The sequence below is a fragment of the Festucalex cinctus genome, chromosome 3, assembly GCF_051991245.1.
Source record: "Festucalex cinctus isolate MCC-2025b chromosome 3, RoL_Fcin_1.0, whole genome shotgun sequence".
NCBI classification, from domain to species: Eukaryota; Metazoa; Chordata; class Actinopteri; order Syngnathiformes; family Syngnathidae; genus Festucalex; species Festucalex cinctus.
In genome coordinates, this window is record NC_135413.1 from 8,029,862 (window position 1) to 8,050,558 (window position 20,697).

The 20,697-nt window shown below is 41.2% G+C and overlaps 1 protein-coding gene across 3 annotated transcripts in view; it reads right to left on the bottom strand.

The window, feature by feature from the left end:
* The window catches only part of siah1 (siah E3 ubiquitin protein ligase 1), a 77,160-nt gene that overhangs the window by 6,379 nt on the left and 50,084 nt on the right, over positions 1 to 20,697 (bottom strand). For 2 of the 3 annotated variants that reach the window (XM_077515641.1, XM_077515642.1), the window contains exons 3-4: positions 3,658 to 3,839; positions 2,238 to 2,534 (exon numbers count right to left, since the gene is read on the bottom strand). In XM_077515641.1, the coding sequence (XP_077371767.1) occupies positions 2,238 to 2,534; positions 3,658 to 3,839 (479 nt within the window). The remainder of the gene's footprint in view (positions 1 to 2,237; positions 2,535 to 3,657; positions 3,840 to 20,697) is intronic. The other variant, XM_077515643.1, reaches the window with a different exon arrangement.

The following is a 20,697-nucleotide window of genomic DNA, read 5'->3' on the forward strand; positions in this document are numbered from 1 at the left end:
TCATGATGGCAAGCGCGGACAGACACAGCAATGGTGCTTCAAGCCGCTCCCGCTTCTCTCGTCACCAGTTTGGAAACATTTTGCGTTCCCGGTGAGTTATGTCGACAACGTTCACGTTGTCGATAAAAAGACCACAGTTGCAAGATATGCTATGTGCGCGTACTGTACTCGGCCACGGTGTTACGCCCGGCTCGTCAAGGGGAAGGGAAGTAACACAATAACAGAAAATATAGAGTAGATAAACACGGGTCGACTTTAACATCTGAGTAGTTTTAATTGAAATTTCAGGCAGGGGTTTGACAAGGGAGTGAAAGTGGAAGGTGAACAAATAATAACCGCATTTGACAGAACTGACAGAACGGAGGAGAAACAATAACTAATAGGGGTATAATACACGGATACACAATAGCGTCGCGCTGGCACAGTCGTCCAATCGGAGTGTCGCGCTGGCACAGTCGTCCAATCGGAGTGTCGCGCTGGCACAGTCGTCCAATCGGAGTGTCGCGCTGGCACAGTCGTCCAATCGGAGTGTCGCGCTGGCACAGTCCTCCAATCAGAGTGTCGCGCTGGCGCATTCAAACTGAATGGCCCGAGCCGCCAGCCGTAACAACGGGAAACACGACAAACATGACGGGACATTTACGCAGGCATCACAAAGATTTAGATTTATCAAATTCAACTAGAAGTGGGAAAACAACGGTCCAACCAACTATTTCATCCTCATTTACAGTGAAACTTCCACACACTTCAGCTCGCGCGAAACGCCAGATCCATAGGTCTATTTATAGCAGCAGACCTGCAGCCTTGGAAAACGCTGGATTCAAACATTTAATTAGTGTACTTGAACCACGCTACAGTATGCCCAGCAACTGTAAATGTTGGGATATAGTTTGTTCAGGCTGTATTTGTTCCATGACTTTGGATACAATATATTTTTTGTTGTTGTTGCACATTGCACATTATTTTAAGAGGAACGCACAGCACACTGTTGTAACCAAAAACAGTCAATAGATGGCAGGCACCCACTGTGACTTTTTGTTTTTGTTTTTTTATTTTTTATTTTACACTTCAGTAAGAACAAGACGGTTAACTTTATATTGTAAATAAATTCTTTGAATTTGATCATTCCTGCCTAATGTCAATTATCATATATTACATAAATTTACACAAAAATAATATGGAAATTGCATCACCTATATGTAGCCGATCTTTTGAAATAAGATTTACTGTACAATGAATAGAACCAATGATCATAGACTAGCCTTAGCCTACAGAAGCATATGCCTCTGTGTTATAAAGTGGGGGAGCGGAGAAAAAAAAAAAAAAAAAAAAATCGAAAAAAAAATCGAATCGTGACCCCAAAATCGAAATTTAAATCGAATCGTGGAGTTGGCGAATCGTGACACCCCTACTAAGGAGTCCAAGAGGTCACTAAATGTAGTGAGCAAATTAGCAATTACTGACTGTGTAGACTAGGGATGTCACGATAAGGGAAAAAAACAATATTGTCATCATTATGTTCACAATATTTAAAAAGAACACATCTGTTAAAAAAAAAAAAGTCAGGTTGATTTCCATTTGTGCAGTTCTAGCACCCTCTAGTGGCTAGTTTATTAGTGCAATTTAATTTTCATTAGGGATGTTTTGGCCTTCTATTTTTAAAATCTATGCTAATTGTCAGATGAAGGGGAACCTAATTTGCTTGTGAAGCGATCAATAAGTGCCTCAATATTGTTATTAGAGAGCGAGATTATAGATTATGTACAAAAGCACAATATTGTAATTTTTTTATGAGCTTTTTTTTTTTTCAATATTGTGATCTTTTTTAAATATCGCCAACCCCCCCACAATATCGTGATAATTATCTTATCGTGATAATACCGTATCGTATCGTGATGTTTGGATATCGTTACATCCCCAGTGTAGACAAACTCTCGCTCTCTCAACTCAGAAAAAAAGGAGTTGAATTGCTTTAATCTTTCAGTCCTAGTTTCAAAATCCATAGCATAACATTTCATGACATGTATTGTGCATGAGTCTTATAAAAGTGAACCTGAAAAGAATGAATGAGTGAATGTTACTAATTTTGCATATTTGGCAGGTATATGCAAGTATGATAATGTGTTGGAATGAAGGAAAACCTAACAATAGAGTTAAGCTGCCACGATGATGACTGAATTAAAACAATGGCGCCACCGTGTGGACACTCTGCAGAGGGTCTGGAGTGCGCATCTGACCTGCAGTGTGGTGATGGACTTGTGCTGGTGCATCAAGTGAGGCATGACGGCGTCCAGGGAGCCCTGCCACTTGCAGGAGGCGCCGGGGCACGGGCACGAGTACGGCCGGAACTCGCAGAGCTCCTCGTGCTCCGTCTTGTCGGTGTGCGGAAGCGTGACTTCGCAGCCCGACGAGGCGTATTTGCACGGGAAGAGCACCGAGTTGGCCACCTTCTCCATGGCCAGGTTCCTGATGGAGCCCAGCGGCCCTCGGCAGGTGGGGCAGCAGGTGAGTTTGGGACGACAGTTGGAGCATACCTGAGAATGGTGCACAAAATGACTTTGAAGCACAGGGAAGACTTTGAATTGTAAGACCAGATAGCCACCTGGGTTAGAATTACACTCACATAATCATCCAATTTGGAATGTTCATCCAGCAAGTATTTGTGAGCCCAAGAATGAACATGGCCGACTGTTACTGGCCATCACACGGTACTTTCCTCTGCTTTGTGTATACATCTTGGATCATGAAAAGTCCAGGCCGCAACCAATCATCTCACTTGGCAGTCACTGGGAAATGTATTTTATAACCTCCTGACAGGCCAAAAGGAAGTCTTTGTGAAATGTCTTGTTATTCCACTTGTTCTTGATCAAAAACAGCATTTCAGCGAGCCCTCACAGTGATGATTGCTCGTTGCAGCTGCAGCTTTTGCATTTCCCTGACAGACATGTACCACACACTGGTGCTGCCACTAACGACTTAAAAAAAAAAAAAAAAAAGGGTCGCCATTGAACTCACCGTCCACTCCGATAGTTTCTGCTATGACGTTCCATGCGGCATCCTGTTTTAAGTTGTCCTTATAAAAAGGATGTGCCGTGTCATATATAATTTTGTTGCTTTCCACCTCGATTATAAATCTCTCCTCGTCCATGTTCGCTGGTGTTTAAACTGTGAATTAAGTCTTTAGCATTATGAGGTTTTGCTGACATGATTGCGAAATAGGATCCGGTGAGTATTTTATTCTGATAAGTAACCAGAATTTTTATTAAAATAGCTTCGACGCATGCATCATTGCGTCGAGCCAACTGACTTGGACGACTTTTATTCCTAGCCCTACGCCAGACGCTGTTCATAATGCAACAGTTTTTTTTTTTTTTTTTAAACACAGAGCAGAATATTGTAGTCTTATTAGTCATTTGACAAGCAACATTTTGAGGTGCTGTCAAGACCAAAACTTTCAAACTACAGAGGATCATACGCATCAAAAAGCTTAGAATTTAGTTCAATTTCTTTCTAAGCTATTTTGTGGTCATTGAAAACAAGTCTGGTAGTTGGTCAATGAGGCCAGAATACTAAAAAGAGTCTAATTCATCAAAATATGCATTTTCACACATACTGTGATCTGTTTAACAAGAAACATCCAAGCAAGAGCTCACATACCAGGTGTCCCGACTGGCACTGAAGGATGGGGGGCAGGACATAGTCGAAGCACACCGGGCACTCAAACAGGCTGGCCAGGTCACTGTTGGAGGCGGTGGTCCCTGACAGGGTGGGCACACGCTGAGAGGCAGGGCACTTGGACGTTCCTGTGGGCAGCGCGGTGGCAGTCTGGCGACTCATTTCTGATCAACACACACACGGTGAAGGGGATGATAGAAAGCCGCGTTTTTTGGGCGTTTTTGGTTTGCTGTTCAGCAGTTCTATTTTGTTGTTTACGTCAAACCCTTTGTCGTTGAGTGATGATAAATGCATTATTAAGAGCATGTCATATGAATTATATTTTGCCCATATCTAAAAACATCAGCATTTATCATACTTCTGGTTAGGAAGTGCGCTGATTTGTCAAAGTAAAAGCAAACAATTCCATATTTATCACACATCGCTGCAATTAGCATACTTTTTTTTTTTTCCTCATCACAAAAGCCTGGCATTCGAACAAGGTGGTGTAGACTTTATATCCACTGCAGGGCTCGACAGTGCGAGCATTTCACTCACAAATGCGGCCAACTTTCAAGTGTGTGCTTGTGAAAACAAATATCGCTCGCATGGCGCGAGTGCATTAATGTTCCTTCTGCAGCATATTTAAAACGTACGTTTGAAAGTCATCGTGTCTTCCGCTGGCTCTCCCGTAACAACGAGAGCACGCGCCGCCTTGCGCCGACTCAATCGAATTGTATTTGAGTGAAACATGACCCGCTGCAATGTGATTGGCTGGCTACCACCTGATAGGGCGCAGCATACGCATACACGCGCAGACTACAATTTACATACACACACATATATGGCGCTTTTCCACCGGACCGGTTCCACACCGAAGCAGCATTTTTTGCCCCCGGATGTTAGCGTCTCCATGGGACTTTTTCAGGCCCGAGCGGTTCCGTTGTAACCGCTTTTTAGAACCCTTTCGGCAGTGGTTCTGCAGCGTCGGTCGTCCGGGAACGAGAGGGGCCATGTCATCTGACTAGACGACGGCAACGCAGAGAGCAACGCCGTGGCATATGCCCATTGTCGTTGTTTTGCGCGAAAGAAGCAAAGGCACCCGCCAGTCTTCGGCAAAGTCATAAAAATACGGTACATACAATAAATATAACAATGTTTTACAACAACGCTGATTGAACTATATTTACAATTTAAAAGGTACTCGTGGATGGATTTGTAATGTTTCTGGTTTAAAAAAAAAAACTTGAGTGCACAACGCTGTTGGTGTGTTCAGCTCCAGCGGGAGAGCTCTCCATTCAGAAATAGCTTCACGACTTGTGAGCCGGTTGTGAATCTCAATATTTCATCCACGGTGGTCCATATTAAATTGTAAATAATATGGTTCAATGTTGGCGTGACTTGCCACTCGTGATACGTTATGGCACATCCGCACGCACTGGGGACCGCAAGCTAGGACAGCTCAAATGATCCCGCCGCGCGCCTACTGTAAAAGCAATGGTGGCGAGTGTAGTGTGGTAGCGTGCAATGAATTAAAAAAAAAAACAAAACAAAACAAAACAAAAAAAAAATAGCGGGCTGATTATTTTCTAAAACAAAATGAGGAGCAGAATGATGGTGGTAAAGGAGGGCCAGCGGATGGTGCCAAATCAATTGATACAGATGAAAATGGCAGGGGAACATCAGCCGAGGAGCAGGTGAAGGAAAATAAAAATTTTTTTTTAAAAAAGTACTGACTTTTACTGAGCTAAACAAAATAATGTTCACAAGTTAAGTTACACGAAATGATTGACTTGTTTTGATAGCCACTGCTATTGCAGGCAAAGCACGTGTTCCAATAAAATATTTAGCAAATATATTGAGTTGCGTATGCCTAAGGTCATGCTGTACCATCCACAAAAAACGGTGCGACCAAATCCTGTGTTGTGCGACCAACTAAAAATGTTACTCACACCAGTGCTACCAGTGGAAAAGTTAGTGCAAAGCCCTGCACTGTAGCTATGGTTTGACATCCAGGTTGGTCGCAGCATCTGGATGTGAAAGCTTAATGCTTCTAGTCTGTGCTTGCCCATTTGTACGCACATCTGCTGCGATGGGGATAATGCCTTTGCGACTATTAATAGTGCTTTTCAGCTGGCAAGCATACCAGCAGCAGGAGCATTGACAGAAGCCAGAGCTTGAAGCCATGTCCTGTGCAAAATTAGCAAAAAGACATTGAGATAGTCCAAGGCCAGGGTCACAGTCAAGTCAGTATGCACAACTGATACAACCAGTCAAGGCAGGTCCTTTCAGGCAATGACTCAGTTGCCTAATCCATTTTAAGAACAACACTATGATCACGGCAAGGACAAGCGTGACACTGGTGCATTACAAAGAGTGCATCGACCTTAGAACAGTTTATTCACACATTTACTATTTTAATGTAGGTGCTCTAAAGAAGGGCAATTTTGTTATATTTCTATGAAAGGAGTCAGTTGGTAGACCACTGGGTAGTCTGACAAATGCTTGAGTCACAGTCAGTCAGCTACTTAGGCCTAACAGGTGAGTGCATTATTGAGTCACCTCTACGAGGCTTAAGTAAGGAAGTGTGGAACTGCCAATGTTGAGTATACATTTTTGAACGGCACATATGCTTAAACGTATTTGCCAGTATGTTTGAACGTATTTAAATATGGTTGGGTGACGACCACTCTACCACTGAGCTATTTTACAAAGCTACTGTCCCCATGTGCCTCATGTACACAAACATGGCCAGGTTTGTAAAGGCCCTTTATAGCTGCTGGCATCTCTTGTAAATTAATCAATGCTGAAATTAATTGTTTTCATGGGACAACACTGAAGAAATTATATTTTGACACAATGAAAAGTAGTCAGTGGACTCCTATTTATACAGCGCTTTTTAATCTATAGCCTCACATTCACACACCAGTGAACGGCTATTGCCACGAAGGGCGGTGCCAGTTTCACTGGGAGTAGTATTGCACGGGATACCGGTACCAGTACTGTACACCTCGATGTTTTGGCGTCAAAAACAGCTCAATATCGTTTTTTTAGCACCGGTATTTAAACAAACAAACAAAAAAAAACAAAAAACAAAAAACAAAAAAACAAAAAACAAAAAATAAGACAGCTTGCCAACCCTGTGCATGGCTGCCTGTCTAACGATATGTGGAAAATTACTTAAGTGGCATGTGTCTTTTTGCATGTGTGTGAGAGAACGCAGGGAGATGACTTCAAGCACTGAAGTGCTTGCAATCCGTCCACTCCTCATTGGGAAGCATGACTACTCGCCATGTGCCATATTGAACTTTTTTGCTCACATGGCCGACAGCCATGGCAAGCCAAATGACATTTTTAGAACCCTTAACTAGATTTAATTTAGTTATTAAATACAAACAATAATAAGTCAACAAAAATAATTTCTGAATGGGCCCCGGGCCACTTTTTATAGGGAAAGCTGGTCCCCAAGGTAAAAAACAAACAAAAACAAAACAAAACATAAAAAACGGTTAAGAATCCGTGGGTTAATCGATTAATTTTGATAGCTCTAGTCGCGAGTCGTGAGTCGAGAGAAAAAGAGCACGTTCGATGTCAACGCGTTCGGTGGCATACAAAAACTGCTTGGGTTGTTAATAAACGCGAGTTCGCTGACTAAAGCCTCCGTAATCCATAATAGGCCTTACAAATATGTTAGCGTGCCAAACAGAACATCATGCTATAGTTACACACACGGTGCTAATGCTAGCTTCTAGGCATGACTCTCGATACACTATGCCAGAAATGCTATTAGACGTCAGTCACAACATGCTTCTTTTTTTAAAACGCTGCTTTCTCACTGCCGTGGTGCCATAAAAGGGAGGTTTACCTCGTATTAAGTATTTTGGTTGAAATGCGCCTGAAGTTTCAGGTAGGGATGTCCCAATCTGATCACGACGTGATCGGAAATCGGGCCCGATCATGTGGTTGCTGACTCGATTGGAATCTGACGTTGTCGCACGATCAGAACTCAGATAAATTTGAGGTTATTTTTAAAACTTTTTATTAAATCTGAAGTTACACGGTGGCACAGGGTGAGACTCACTTTTTCCACACAGCTAAACGTCTGGCATGGCTTTGGCTTTGCTATTGCCTGAATGCCATCGAGTAGGGATAGCCGATTATCGGCGCCGATATTTGGCATTTTGACAAATATCGGCATCGGCCATTTTTTGAATCTGAAGGCCGATAAAGCTCACTGAGCAGGGGATACTTGCGAACGTAGCGAATTTGGGGTTTTCATCAGGATTTGTAAGATGTTCGCAGTCAGTTTTTATTTGTCGTAAACACATTTGGAACATATTCACACAATTTTTCACCGCGAAAATCTTTTTGAAACGTTTTTACGAACCCTAACAAAAACCCCAAATGAGCTACATTCACATGAATTTGTTACTCAGTGAGAAATTATATATAGTTTGAAAGAATTCCCCCCCCCCCCTCCCCATTTTACTGCAAATGAATATCGGCTTGAAATATCGGTTATCGGCCGACTTGACTACAAATAATCTGTATCGGTATCGGCCTTGAAAAAACCATATCGGTCTATCACTACATCGAGCGCACTAAACAAGGAAATACAGTAGCTAGTTGATAAGTGATCTTTTATGTGAAAAGCGGAGACTTGCCCGGTGTGAAAGTTAGTGAGCATTTCGGAGTGCGGAAAGAATATAGATGCGTTGCACTCGTCCCTGCTGCTGCATTACACTGAGGGGCAACCACACAGCCCGGCCGCTTGAGGAGCTGGTGACTCTGGATGTGCTCCGGGTACTCCCCGCGGATCTCGCTGTGGACGTACTTTGGGTCCTGCCCGCGGACCGAGCTGAGGCGTCTGCCGGGACTCTGCATCGGTCTATCTTCGAAGGGACCCCTGCGCCTAGCCTAGCTTAGCTTGTTGCTGCGTTTGTTTCACGGATATATACTGTATTTTACTGTAAAACAACATTAGGTTAGCCCATCAATTTGTGTTAAGCAGCATGCTTCAGAACGGCTATAGAAGTTTCAAAAATAAAGTTATTGTAAAAAAATAATATACTGGTTAATAATAGCCCTTTGAGTAACTTATAGATGTGCCAAAAAAAAAAAAAAAGGGGTTAAATGTTTTACTTAGTTTGACCACTGCTCCACTCACAATATAAAAGGTGTTTGGGGTAGTTTTGTTAAAAACAATATTATTATTATTATTATTATTATTATTATTATTGGAAAAAAAAGATTATTATTCTTTTTTTTTTTCCCCCAATTAAATGCCGACGTATCGGATCGGGACTCGAACTTGGGTCCCAAAAAAAAAAAAAAAAAAGTGATCGAGACATCCCTAGTTTCAGGGTGCACTCACACTAGGGCCATTTCTTCGTACCGTACTGAAGCCTGATTGCTCCCCCATGCCCCCCACCTTCCCTGTCCCCTTCCAGCCCAAACTCACATTACACTAACCAAACCGTGCCCGGGCCCAGTTGCCTCCAAAATATACGTCCTCACGTAGGGTTGTGCAATTTATCGAAATTCAATTACAATTTCGATTATTACCCTCCACAATTACAAAATTGCCATAATCGTACAAAAACGATTATTAACACTAGGCCTGAAATGAGTCCTGGTCATTTCTACCTCGGGTACCCGCTGAGATAGTCATAGTCAAGCTAATGGCAGTATGCATGACAGTACACGGGGCTGTGAGAAACCAAATTTCAAATTAAACCTTACCTTAATAAGTATCTTACCAAGTAGTAGATGTAGATCAATGCATTGTAGCATTTTTTATTTTCGAAGTTGTTACCGGAAGCATGTCATCGCTGGATACTATGGGCTATGACGCGCTCGTCTATTCGGAGTTTGTGAACAACAGCAATATAAATGCACCACACTGTTGGGACAGACATCAGGAACACAACTTAGTCCTGAAGTCATATTCAAGCTCCAGGTAAGAGAGCTAAAACCTCATTATGCGTTGTATTGTACGGCGCCTGTTGCCAGCGTTTAGCGGTGACTACTAGCTAACAGCAAGCTAACAGCAGCAAGCTAGTCACGCTAACTAGCAGTGGTAAAGTCACTGGGTAAAGTGCTCCAGCTGTCTGATTACCTTTCAAAGGCCATACTACAGCCCGTAGACAGCTGGGGTAGGCTCCAGAGTGCCCACGACCCTTGTGAGGATGAGCTGTTCGGAAAATGGATTGATGGACTGTGCACACTTTGATGCTGACAGCAACTAATTTTGACTAATTTGCCATTCCTACTCATCACTTATTAACAAACCAGGCTTACTCAAATGTGCTATTTATTAGCCGACAAAAATCACTATTGTGGGTCTGACGTCACTTTAGTTCCATTGAATACAATCTATGGGGAGAGATTTATCTAAAATCTCACTGTTTCAGAGAAAACGTTTGCTGACAAGCTTGTTGATTAGTTGATTATCCATAAATGAAAACCAGTTGGTTGTTAATGTTAATTATTACGCGCAAATGTGTTTTTTTTTTTTTTTCCTTCTGTATTTATACTTGTTCTTTAACCAAGAAAGTAGGCTATATACCGTACAGGTATGTTTTTATTTCTATCCAAATACCCATTTATTCACTAGAATTTTCAGTAGGATATCCGAATACCAAAATATTTGATGGCTTCAACCCTAATAATATTAATTTTGAGTTGTTTTGAGGCACGCCCACATGAATTATTTCACAACCGCCCCTGTCAAAACTAGGTTGCACTCCACTAGCCATACTGCACACGCTGCACCCAAACTTCAAAGTTTTGGTAACATAAATAATATATATTATAAATTCTGTTTGGTCCCCATCAACAATGAGCTTACATATTTTTTATTAGGGCCCTAGCAGCGGCAGCGGCGGTGCCGCTGCGAGGCCCTATTGTTTTTGTAGGAATTCTTCTTATTAGAAGTTTTTGTAAAAAATTATTATTAGGGCCCGAGCAGCGACCGCTGCGAGGTCCCTATTGTTTTTGTAAAAATTCTTCTTCTTCTTCTTCTTCTTCTTTATTCTCCGCAAACAATCGCGATTTTGGGTACCTAAACATTCACGAAAACTCACCAAACTTTGCACACTCCTCAGGCCCGGCGAAAAATGTGATATTATGAAGTCGTCATAACAACCCGACTCTATAGCGCCCCCTAGCGTAGAAAAATAAAAACCAAGCCCGGCACGTTTGAGCTGGAGCAACGGAAATTGGCAGGCACGTGTAGCACCCCGAGACGCACAAAAAAAGTCTATTGGGACCATGTAGCTAAAATGTACAGGAAGTGAGCTATGAATTTTTTAATGTCCAATTTTGGCCTATTCACTGTGGTCATGCTTTTTCCCCCTCTGCAAACATTTTTCATCCAATTGACATCAAACTTGGCATTTATCATCTCAAGACCTGAGAGAACAACTGGGCAAAAAGTCTTGCCTTTTCGAAATACTATATGATGGGGGCGGGGCATCAAATATTGTCTTTAAAATTTCATTTGTCCAGAAAGAGCAAATGCTTAATAACTCCCATGTTCAAGCTCCAAAAAATCTCAAACTTCTCAGGCAACGTAATAGTCACGGCCTGAAAACATCTATATGATAAAATTCAGTTATACATATAGCGTCACCTAGTGGTAACAATAAATGTCATACTTTACGTTTTTAGCTACTGCGCTGAGCTCGTTGTAGGGATCCAGTTGAAAATTGGTCAGAAAAGCCTTAAGATGTTGATCATGCCCCACACCGAATATTGTAACTTTTCGCCAAATGGCGTGGCCGTTACGGTGCCGCAAAGTCTGAAGATTTTTCGTGACAATAAAAGCTGCATGAACTTGACTGAGATGATCCTATCTTCTCAAAATTTCACACATTTGATGAGAGTCCAGCCCTAAAGACATCTACGAACTTATATTTCATATTACTGATAGCGCCACCGAGTGGCAATTTTTTTTCTTACAAATTTTCTTCTACGTTTTTCTCCAAACAAGTTAACTGGACCTACCTCATATTTGCTCAGATGAGGGTTTCGGCCTTCATGATGTCACAACACGAAGTTTGTGAGTTTTTGCGAATCGCTGTGGGCGTGGTTAAGCACTGTTCGCCAAGAAAAAAACGCCAGTTTTGAAGGTCTAAACATGCACAGTAGAGATAGACCGATGTGCTTTTTTCAGGGCCGATACCGATACCGATTATCGGTAGTCAAGGAGGCAGATAACCGATATTTGAAGCCGATATTCATTTGCAGTAAAAGTTAAAATGTTGGCACCAAATTTTTGAATAATGCAAACCCTAACCGTTCTTTACAATGGATCTCGCACTGCACTTTTCATTTTACATCCTTCCATCTGCAATACGACGTTGGTGGCGGGGGGGGAGTTAAATGTGGGGGCCAACGTGACATTACCTTTTATAGCATTTGGGATACTTGTAGTTTTATTCTATAAATGTTATATTTTTATATTTTGAAGTAATAGGAGGAACCCTGTCATTCAAAATGTGCATCAGCTGTGGCATTACTTACTACAGCCAAAAAAAAAAAAAAAAATCCATGAGAAAAACTATTCATCCCTGAACACCATACAGTTCTTGCAGACCTTATTATGATTATTGTTATTGTTACCATATAGACAGTATTGATAAGCTTAGGATCTTAAATCGAGAACAGCAATATCATGCTACTCCTCTCTACAAGAGAACTGTCAAAAGACACTTCATCATGTAGTTTACTGCCACTTAGGATGCCCCAATCAACGCAGAAAAAGGTAGAGTAAAATAACTTGGTTATAATAATAGAAAGAATAACTTCGTTAAACAGACATTGTTGCGGTGGACCGCTGCCAGTTTCTGCTGTTTAATGTGTTTTACACACGTGTGTGTATATGGGCACACTATTCTCTCACTACTGTACTGTACTGTATCACTTAATGGCACAGATTTACTTGTCTAAATAATAACTGGGCTGCAACATTGCTAATTCACATTAAGAAGCACTATCTTAGCTGTCCACATGAATAGTTACTAACACACGAGAAAGTTATACAACACACCAAACATGAGCTCATTATTCAAAGTATGATGCACGTAACGAAATTACATCACTGAACATTAATTGCAGCCGACTACGGCCGTAGATGTTACATATTAGTGGCATCCATTGAGAGGATAATGTCTAAGATACGGAAGAGAACACGTTCGTGTAGTTAAACTGTGTTTGAGACACTTAATTTGTTACGGAGCGGACTTTAACGAGGTGCACAACGAGCTGTCAATCAAATCGACGTCGAAGCTTAAGGCACACAATGGCAAACCAGTGCGACAAATAAACACAATATAAAGTAACTAAACGCTATTTAGTGTCACTGTGGCATCTAACTGCATAATAACCGCTATGCAACAAGTAGTGGACGTGACCCAGAATGCAATGTGTGCGTCACGAGAGGTAAATATAATGACATTACTCTACTCTTAACATGGAACTAGAAGACAATATAATAATGACAACTGTTAATATTTGGAACCTTTCTAACAAACATTGTTTACTTAATTAAGTGAAAATGTGGGTGATTCCCTCCCCGAGTAGTTCAAGTAGCGAATTAGCTACTGGATGTTAGCATACATGCTAAGCTGAACACACCACTGTTAGCTAGGGGGGATTCAATGCAAGGCAATGCAGCTCCATTCATATAGTGCATTTAATACACAACAAAATTCAATGTGTTTAGCTTATCATGGTGAAAAGTTCGGCGGAGTCTCTTCTCTTTTAACTTACCTTCGAAGCATGTGTCTCGCGTTGTGTCCGTGGGTGCGTGTGTGACCGGCTACTGTGATACACGGCATACACTACTGATTGGTTCTGGCTCTTGCACGGCTAACCAATCAAATGCTGCTATGGGCGTTACGTTGCTGGAGTTGGACTCCATAACAGACAGAGACGCTCTGGGCTGCATTCGAAGCGAAAAGACGGAGTTTTAAATGGATCGCTTATATCGGCCGTCAGATTAATAAAACAGACCGATGCCGATATGTACCAATATGTCAAATATCGGCCTCGATTATCGGTCTCTCTCTAATGCACAGAAACTCATGAAACTTGGCACACACATCTGGCCTGGTAAAATGAGCAATATTTTCTTGTTGATTGTGCTATTTTTACAAAAATGACTCAATAGCGCCCCCTAGAAATTTGTAACGAAGCAGCCCCGATTGTATGTGTAAGCAAGATCTACGAAAATTTTTAGGTGTATGAGGGAGCCAAAGACCTACAAAAAAGTCTCTTGGACCCATATGCTAAAATGAACAGGAAGTGAGCTACGAATTTTTGAATGTCCCATTTTTGACGATTTTTGCACATTTACAGGGGGCATACTTTTGCCCACTTCTCCTACACGTTTCATCCGACTGACTTCAGACTTGACCTGGACCATGTCAAGACCTGAGCCAACGACAGGCGGAAAAATCTTGACTTTTGGAAATACTATATGATGAGGGCGGGGCATCAAAATTTGTGTTTCGCACTGAAAAAGGATATGCTTAATAACTCCCCGATACATGCTCCAAAAAATCCCAAACTTGACTTGATTGTTTATCGTCAAGGCCTGAAGGTATCTCTATGACAACATTCAGTTATATATGCAGCGCCACCTAGCCCTTGAGGCATGAAAAAAAAATACCCCACTTACGGTATTTTTACAAAAATTGTAAACACGTTTCGCAATGAAAAAGGATATGCTTCATAACTCCCCGGTGCATGCTCCAAAAAATCCCAAACTTGACAGGTATGTTTATAGTCAAGGCCTGAAAGTATCTCTATGACAACATTCAGTTATATATGCAGCGCCACCTAGCCCTTGAGGCAAAACAAAAAAATACCCCACATATGGTATTTTGTGCAAATAATGTAAACTCATTCTAAGTGTTATAACTAAGTCATTTAAGAATATTCTTTTACTTTCCACCACTCAAAATATTCACTGGCATCAGACTTATCCAAACATGTACTTTTTAATTTATTTTTGATAGCCTCGATGGACATTAAAAGCAATATCGTGTATGAAGGATATGCTTAATAACTCCACGGTACATGCTCCAAAAAAATCCCACACTTGACATGTAAGTTTAGAGTCAAGGCTTGAAGGTATCCCTATGACAACATTCCATTATATATACAGCGCCACTTAGCCCTTGAGGCATAAAAAAAAACAAAAAAACAACTTAACGGTATTTTTACAAAAAAAAATAAAAAAAATTCACATGTCAAGGTTTATCATGCCATTTTCAAAGAAATTCTGCTTCCAATGTGCCGTACCTCAACTTGCCAGTACCCCAACGTGCCAGTACCCCAACGTGCAAGTACCCCAACGTGCAAGTACCCCAACGTAGCCCGAGGGCCCTTTATAGCTGCTCGCAGCTCTAGTTATTATTATTAGGGCCCGAGCAGCGGCAGCGGCGGTGCCGCTGCGAGGCCCTATTGTTTTTGTAGGAAATCTTCTTATTATTAGGGCCCGAGCAGCGGCGAGCAGCGGCGGCGGCGGTGCCGCTGCGAGGCCCTATTGTTTTTGTAGGAATTCTTCTTATTATTCTTCTTTTTCTTCTCCGCAAACAATCGCATTTTTGAGACACTAAACGTGAACGAAAACTCACCAAACTTTACACGCACATCAGGCCTGGTGAAAAATTTGATATTTTAAAGTCGCCATACATGATAACAGAAAAATGGCTCTGTAGCGCCACCTACATAGGTTTAACGGATCCCTGTCCCGCTACGATTGTCCTACGGCTACGAAAATTGTGTGGCACCTGTAGCACATCCAGATGAACAAAAACCTCTTTGATAGTTGTACCTTAAAATAGACAGGAAGTGAGGTATGATCATTTGAATGTCCAATTTTGGCCCATTTTTGCACATTTACAGGGGTCATACTTTTGCCCACTTCTCCTACACGGTTAACCCAATTGAGTTCAAACTTGGGATGTACCATCTCAACACCTGGGACAACACCATGGTAAAAAATCAAAAGTTTTTGACATACTATATGACGGCGGCGGGGCATCAAATTGAGAGTTTCAAAATTCTTACTTAACATAGTATTGCCGGTTGTACGTTTAACCTAGAGCTACGAAAATTGGTACACATATGTAACAGACTATGATCTACAAAAAAGTCTTTGGTGCCATATGCTAAACCCAACAGGAAGTCCGCCAGAGGCGGGGCATCTAATTTTGCGTTTCAAAATTCTTAATTAAAGAAGCATTCCCGGCTGTACGTTTCACCTAGAGTTACCAAAATTTGAAGACATATGTAACAGCCCTCAAGGTACAAAAAACTCTTTTTGTACCATGTGCTAAACCGAACAGAAAGTCCACCATTTTGATTTACTTTGGAACGTGTTGCCATTTTTTTGGCCATTTCATAGGGGTCTTATTTTAACGAACTCCTCCTACAGAGTTTATCCCATCATCTTCAAACTTGGTGTGATTCATCTTAAGATGTTGAAGATGAAAAGTTATTGAAAGCTTTTTATTTCGTCGCACGCTGTTGCCGTGGCATGCACTTGTTCGCCTAAGAAAAAAAATTCTTCTTAATGAAGAATTCCCAGGTGTACGAAGTAGCTAGAGCTACGAAAATTTGTAGACATATGTAACAGCCCACAATGTACAAAAAAGTATCTTGGTGCTATGTGCTAAACCCAACAGGAAGTCCCCCAGGGGCCGGGCATCACATTTTGAGCTAAAAAACTCCTCTTTAACGAAGCATTCCCGGTTGTACGTTTAATCAAGAGCTACGAAAATTGGTACACATATGTAACAGACTATGATCTACAAAAAAGCCTGTTGGTGCCATATGCTAAACCTAACAGGAAGTCCGCCAGAGGCGAGGCATCAAACTTTGTGTTTCAAAATTCTTACTTAATGAAGCATTCCCGGCTGTACATTTCACCTAGAGTTACCAAAATTTGAAGACATATGTAACAGCCCTTAAAGTACAAAAAACTCTTTTTGAACCATATGCTAAACCGAACAGGAAGTCCGCCATTTTGATTTACTTTGGAACGTGTTGCCATTTTTTGGGCCATTTCATAGGGGTCTTATTTTAACGAACTCCTCCTACAGAGTTTATCCGATCATCTCCAAACTTGGTGTGATTCATCTTAAGATGTTGAAGATGAAAAGTTATCGAAAGTTATTTATTTTGTCGCACGCCGTTGTCATGGCGATGCATTGTTTGCCAAGTAAAATGCTGCTTTTTTTGGTCTAAACGTGCAAAAACTCATGAAACTTTACACACACATCAGGCTTGTCATAAGCATGAATATTTTAGAGATTTATTATTCAATTTGCAATAAATGGTTCAATAGCACCCTCTAGACATTTTTATGAAGCTTTTGCAAATGTTTTGTATTTTATGATTCAGCTAGATTTGTAAAAATTGGGATACCTATCAGCCTAAGACTTACAAAAAGGTTTCTAAAGCCATATGCTGAATCAAACAGGAAGTCTGCCATTTTTTGGGGCCTTTTATAGGGGTCATATTTTCAACAGAACTTATCAGATCGTCTTCATTCTTTGGCGTGTTTCATCTTAAGATATTTAAGATGAAAAGTTATTGAATTGTTTTATTTTGTCACACGCCTTTGCTGTAGCCATGCATTGTTTGTGAAGAAAAATGCTTTTTTGAGAGTCCAAATATGGGCGAAAACTCACAAAACTTTGCACACACACCAGACCTGTCTGGAACATGAATATTTTATTTAGAGATTTGTTGTGCAATTTGTAATAAATTGCTCAATAGCGCCCTCTAGACATTTTTGTGAAGTCTTTCCGATTATATGATTCAGCTAGATGTGTCAATATTGGCAGGCATGCCTAATATATTCAAAAAGTATTCTATATAGCCATGTGACAATCCATTTTGATTTTATTTTGTTAATTGTGCATCATTTTTGGCCTTTCCATGAAACTTTACAAACACAAAGCATGGCAAAAACGTTTACAATTTAGATGGTTTCCTATTTGACAGTACCCCAACATGCCAGGACCCCGACGTGCAAATACCCCAACGTGGCCCGGGTTGCGAGGGCCCTTTATAGCTGCTCGCAGCTCTAGTTATTATTATTATTATTATTATTATTATTCTCCGCAAACAATCGCATTTTTGAGACGCTAAACGTGAACGAAAACTCACCAAACTTTACACGCACATCAGGCCTGGCGAAAAATTTGATATTTTAAAGTCGCCATACATGATAACAGAAAAATGGCTCCATAGCGCCACCTACATAGGTTAAACGGATCCCTGTCCCGCTACGATTGTCCTATGGCGACGAAAATTGTGTGGCACCCGTAGCACATCCAGATGAACAAAAACCTCTTTGATGTGTGTACCCTAAAATAGACAGAAAGTGAGGTATGATCATCTGAATGTCCAATTTTGGCCCAGTTTTGCACATTTACAGGGGTCATACTTTTGCCCGCTTCTCCTACACGGTTAACCCGATTGACTTCAAACTTGGGATGGACCATCTCAACACCTGGGACAACATCATTGTAAAAAATCTAAAGTTTTTGATATACTATATGACGGCGGCGACGCATCAAATTTAGAGTTTAAAAATTCTTACTTCACGAAGCATTGCCGGTTGTACGTTTAATCTAGAGCTACGAAAATTTGTACACATATGTAAAAGGCTATGACCTACAAAAAACTCTTTTTGAACCATATGCTAAACCTCACAGGAAGTCCGCCATTTTGATTTATTTTGGAACGTGTTGCCATTTTTTTGGCCATTTCATTGGGGTCTTATTTTAACGAACTCCTCCTACAGTGTTTATCCGATCATCTTCAAACTTGGTGTGATTCATCTTAAGATGTTGAAGATGAAAAGATATTGAAACCTTTGTATTTCGTCGCACGCTGTTGTCATGGCATGCACTGTTTGCAAAGGAAAAAAAATATCCTTAAAGAAGCATTCCCATTTGTACGAAGCAGCGAGAGCTACGAAAATTTGTAGACATATGTAACAGCCCAAGATGTACAAAAAAGTCTCTTGGTGCCCTGTGCTAAACCCAACAGGAAGTCCCCCAGGGGCCGGGCATCACATTTTGAGCTAAAAAACTCCTCTTTAACAAAGCATACCCGGCTGTACGTTTCACCTAGAGTTACCAAAATTTGTAGAGGTATATAACAGCCCTCGAGGTACAAAAAACTCTTTTTGAACCATATGCTAAACCTAACAGGACGTCCGCCATTTTGATTTACTTTGGAATGTGTTGCCATTTTTTGGGCCATTTCGTAGGGGTCTTATTTTAACGAACTCCTCCTACAGAGTTTATCCGATCATCTTCAAACTTGGTGTGACTCATCTTAAGATGTTGAGGATGAAAAGTTATTGAAAGCTCTTTATTTCGTCGCACGCTGTTGTCGTGGCATGCACTTTTTGCAAAGGAAAAAAATCCTTCTTAATGAAGCATTCCCAGTTGTACGAAGTAGCTAGAGCTACAAAAATTTGTAGACATATGTAACAGCCCACAATGTACAAAAAAGTCTCTTGGTGCCATGTGCTAAACCCAACAGGAAGTCCCCCAGGGGCCGGGCATCACATTTTGAGCTAGAAAACTCCTCTTTAACGAAGCATTCCCGGTTGTACGTTTCACCTAGCGCGATGATAATTTGCAGGCATACATAAGAGCCTACGATGTACAAAAAAGTCTCTTGGAACCATGTGCTAAACCAAACAGAAGTCCGCCATTTTGATTTACGATGGGATTTGTTGCCATTTTTTGTGGCCTTTTTCAGGGGTCATATTTTAACGAACTCCTCGTACAAAGTTCATCCGACCGTCTTCAAACTTGGTGTCTTTCATCGTAAGATGTTTAAGATGCAAAGTTATCGCAAGTTTTATTTTGTCGCACGCTGCTGCTATAGCGATGCATTGTTTGCCAAGTAAAGTGCTGCTTTGTTTTTTTATCTATACATGTGTGAAAACTCATGAAACTTTGCAAACACATCAGACTTGTCATGAACATGAATTTTTAGAGATTTATTGTGCAATTTGCAATAAATAGCGCCCTCTAGACATTTTTATGAAGTATTTCCGATTGTATGATTCTGCTAGATTTGTGAAAATTAGGACAGACCCCTATCAGCATAATACCTACAAAAAAGTATTATGTAGCCATTTGCCAAACCAAAGAGGAAGTCCGCTATTTTGATTTTATTTTGGGAATTATACATCATTTTTGGCCTCTTTCATTAAACTTTGCACAAACAAGGCATGGAAAAAACTAACATTTTAAATGGTCCTTGTTCCATGTAACAGTACCCCAACGTGCCAGTACCCTGACGTGCAAGTAACCCAACGTTGTGCTCAATAGCGCCCTCTATGCATTTTTATGGAGCATTTCCAATTGTATGATTCAAGCGATACACAACTAAAGATGACTTGACCTAGATTTGTGAAAACTGGGAGGCATACCTATTAGCTTAAGACCTACAAAAAGTATTCTGTAGCCGTATGCTAAACCTAAAAGGAAGTCCGCCATTTTGAATTTATTTTGGGAATTGCACACCATCTTTGGCCTTTTGCACTCACAAAGCTTGTCAAAAACATTTTAGATGGTCCTTGTCCGATTTGACAGTACCCCAACGTGCCAGTACCCCGACGTGCAAGTACCCCAACGTGGCCCAGGTTGCGAGGGCCCTTTATAGCTGCTCGCAGCTCTAGTTATTCTTCTTCTTTTTAGGGCCCGAGCAGCGACCGCTGCGAGGTCCCTATTGTTTTTCAAGGAATTCTTATTATTCTTCTTTTTAGGGCCCGAGCAGCGACCGCTGCGAGGTCCCTATTGTTCCTGAAGGAATTCTTATTAGGGCCCGAGCAGCGGCGGCGGCGGTGCCGCTGCGAGGCCCTATTGTTTTTGTAGGAATTCTTCTTATTAGGGCCCGAGCAGCGGCGGCGGCGGTGCCGCTGCGAGGCCCTATTGTTTTTGTAGGAATTCTTCTTATTATTATTCTTATTATTATTCTTCTCCGCAAACAATCGCA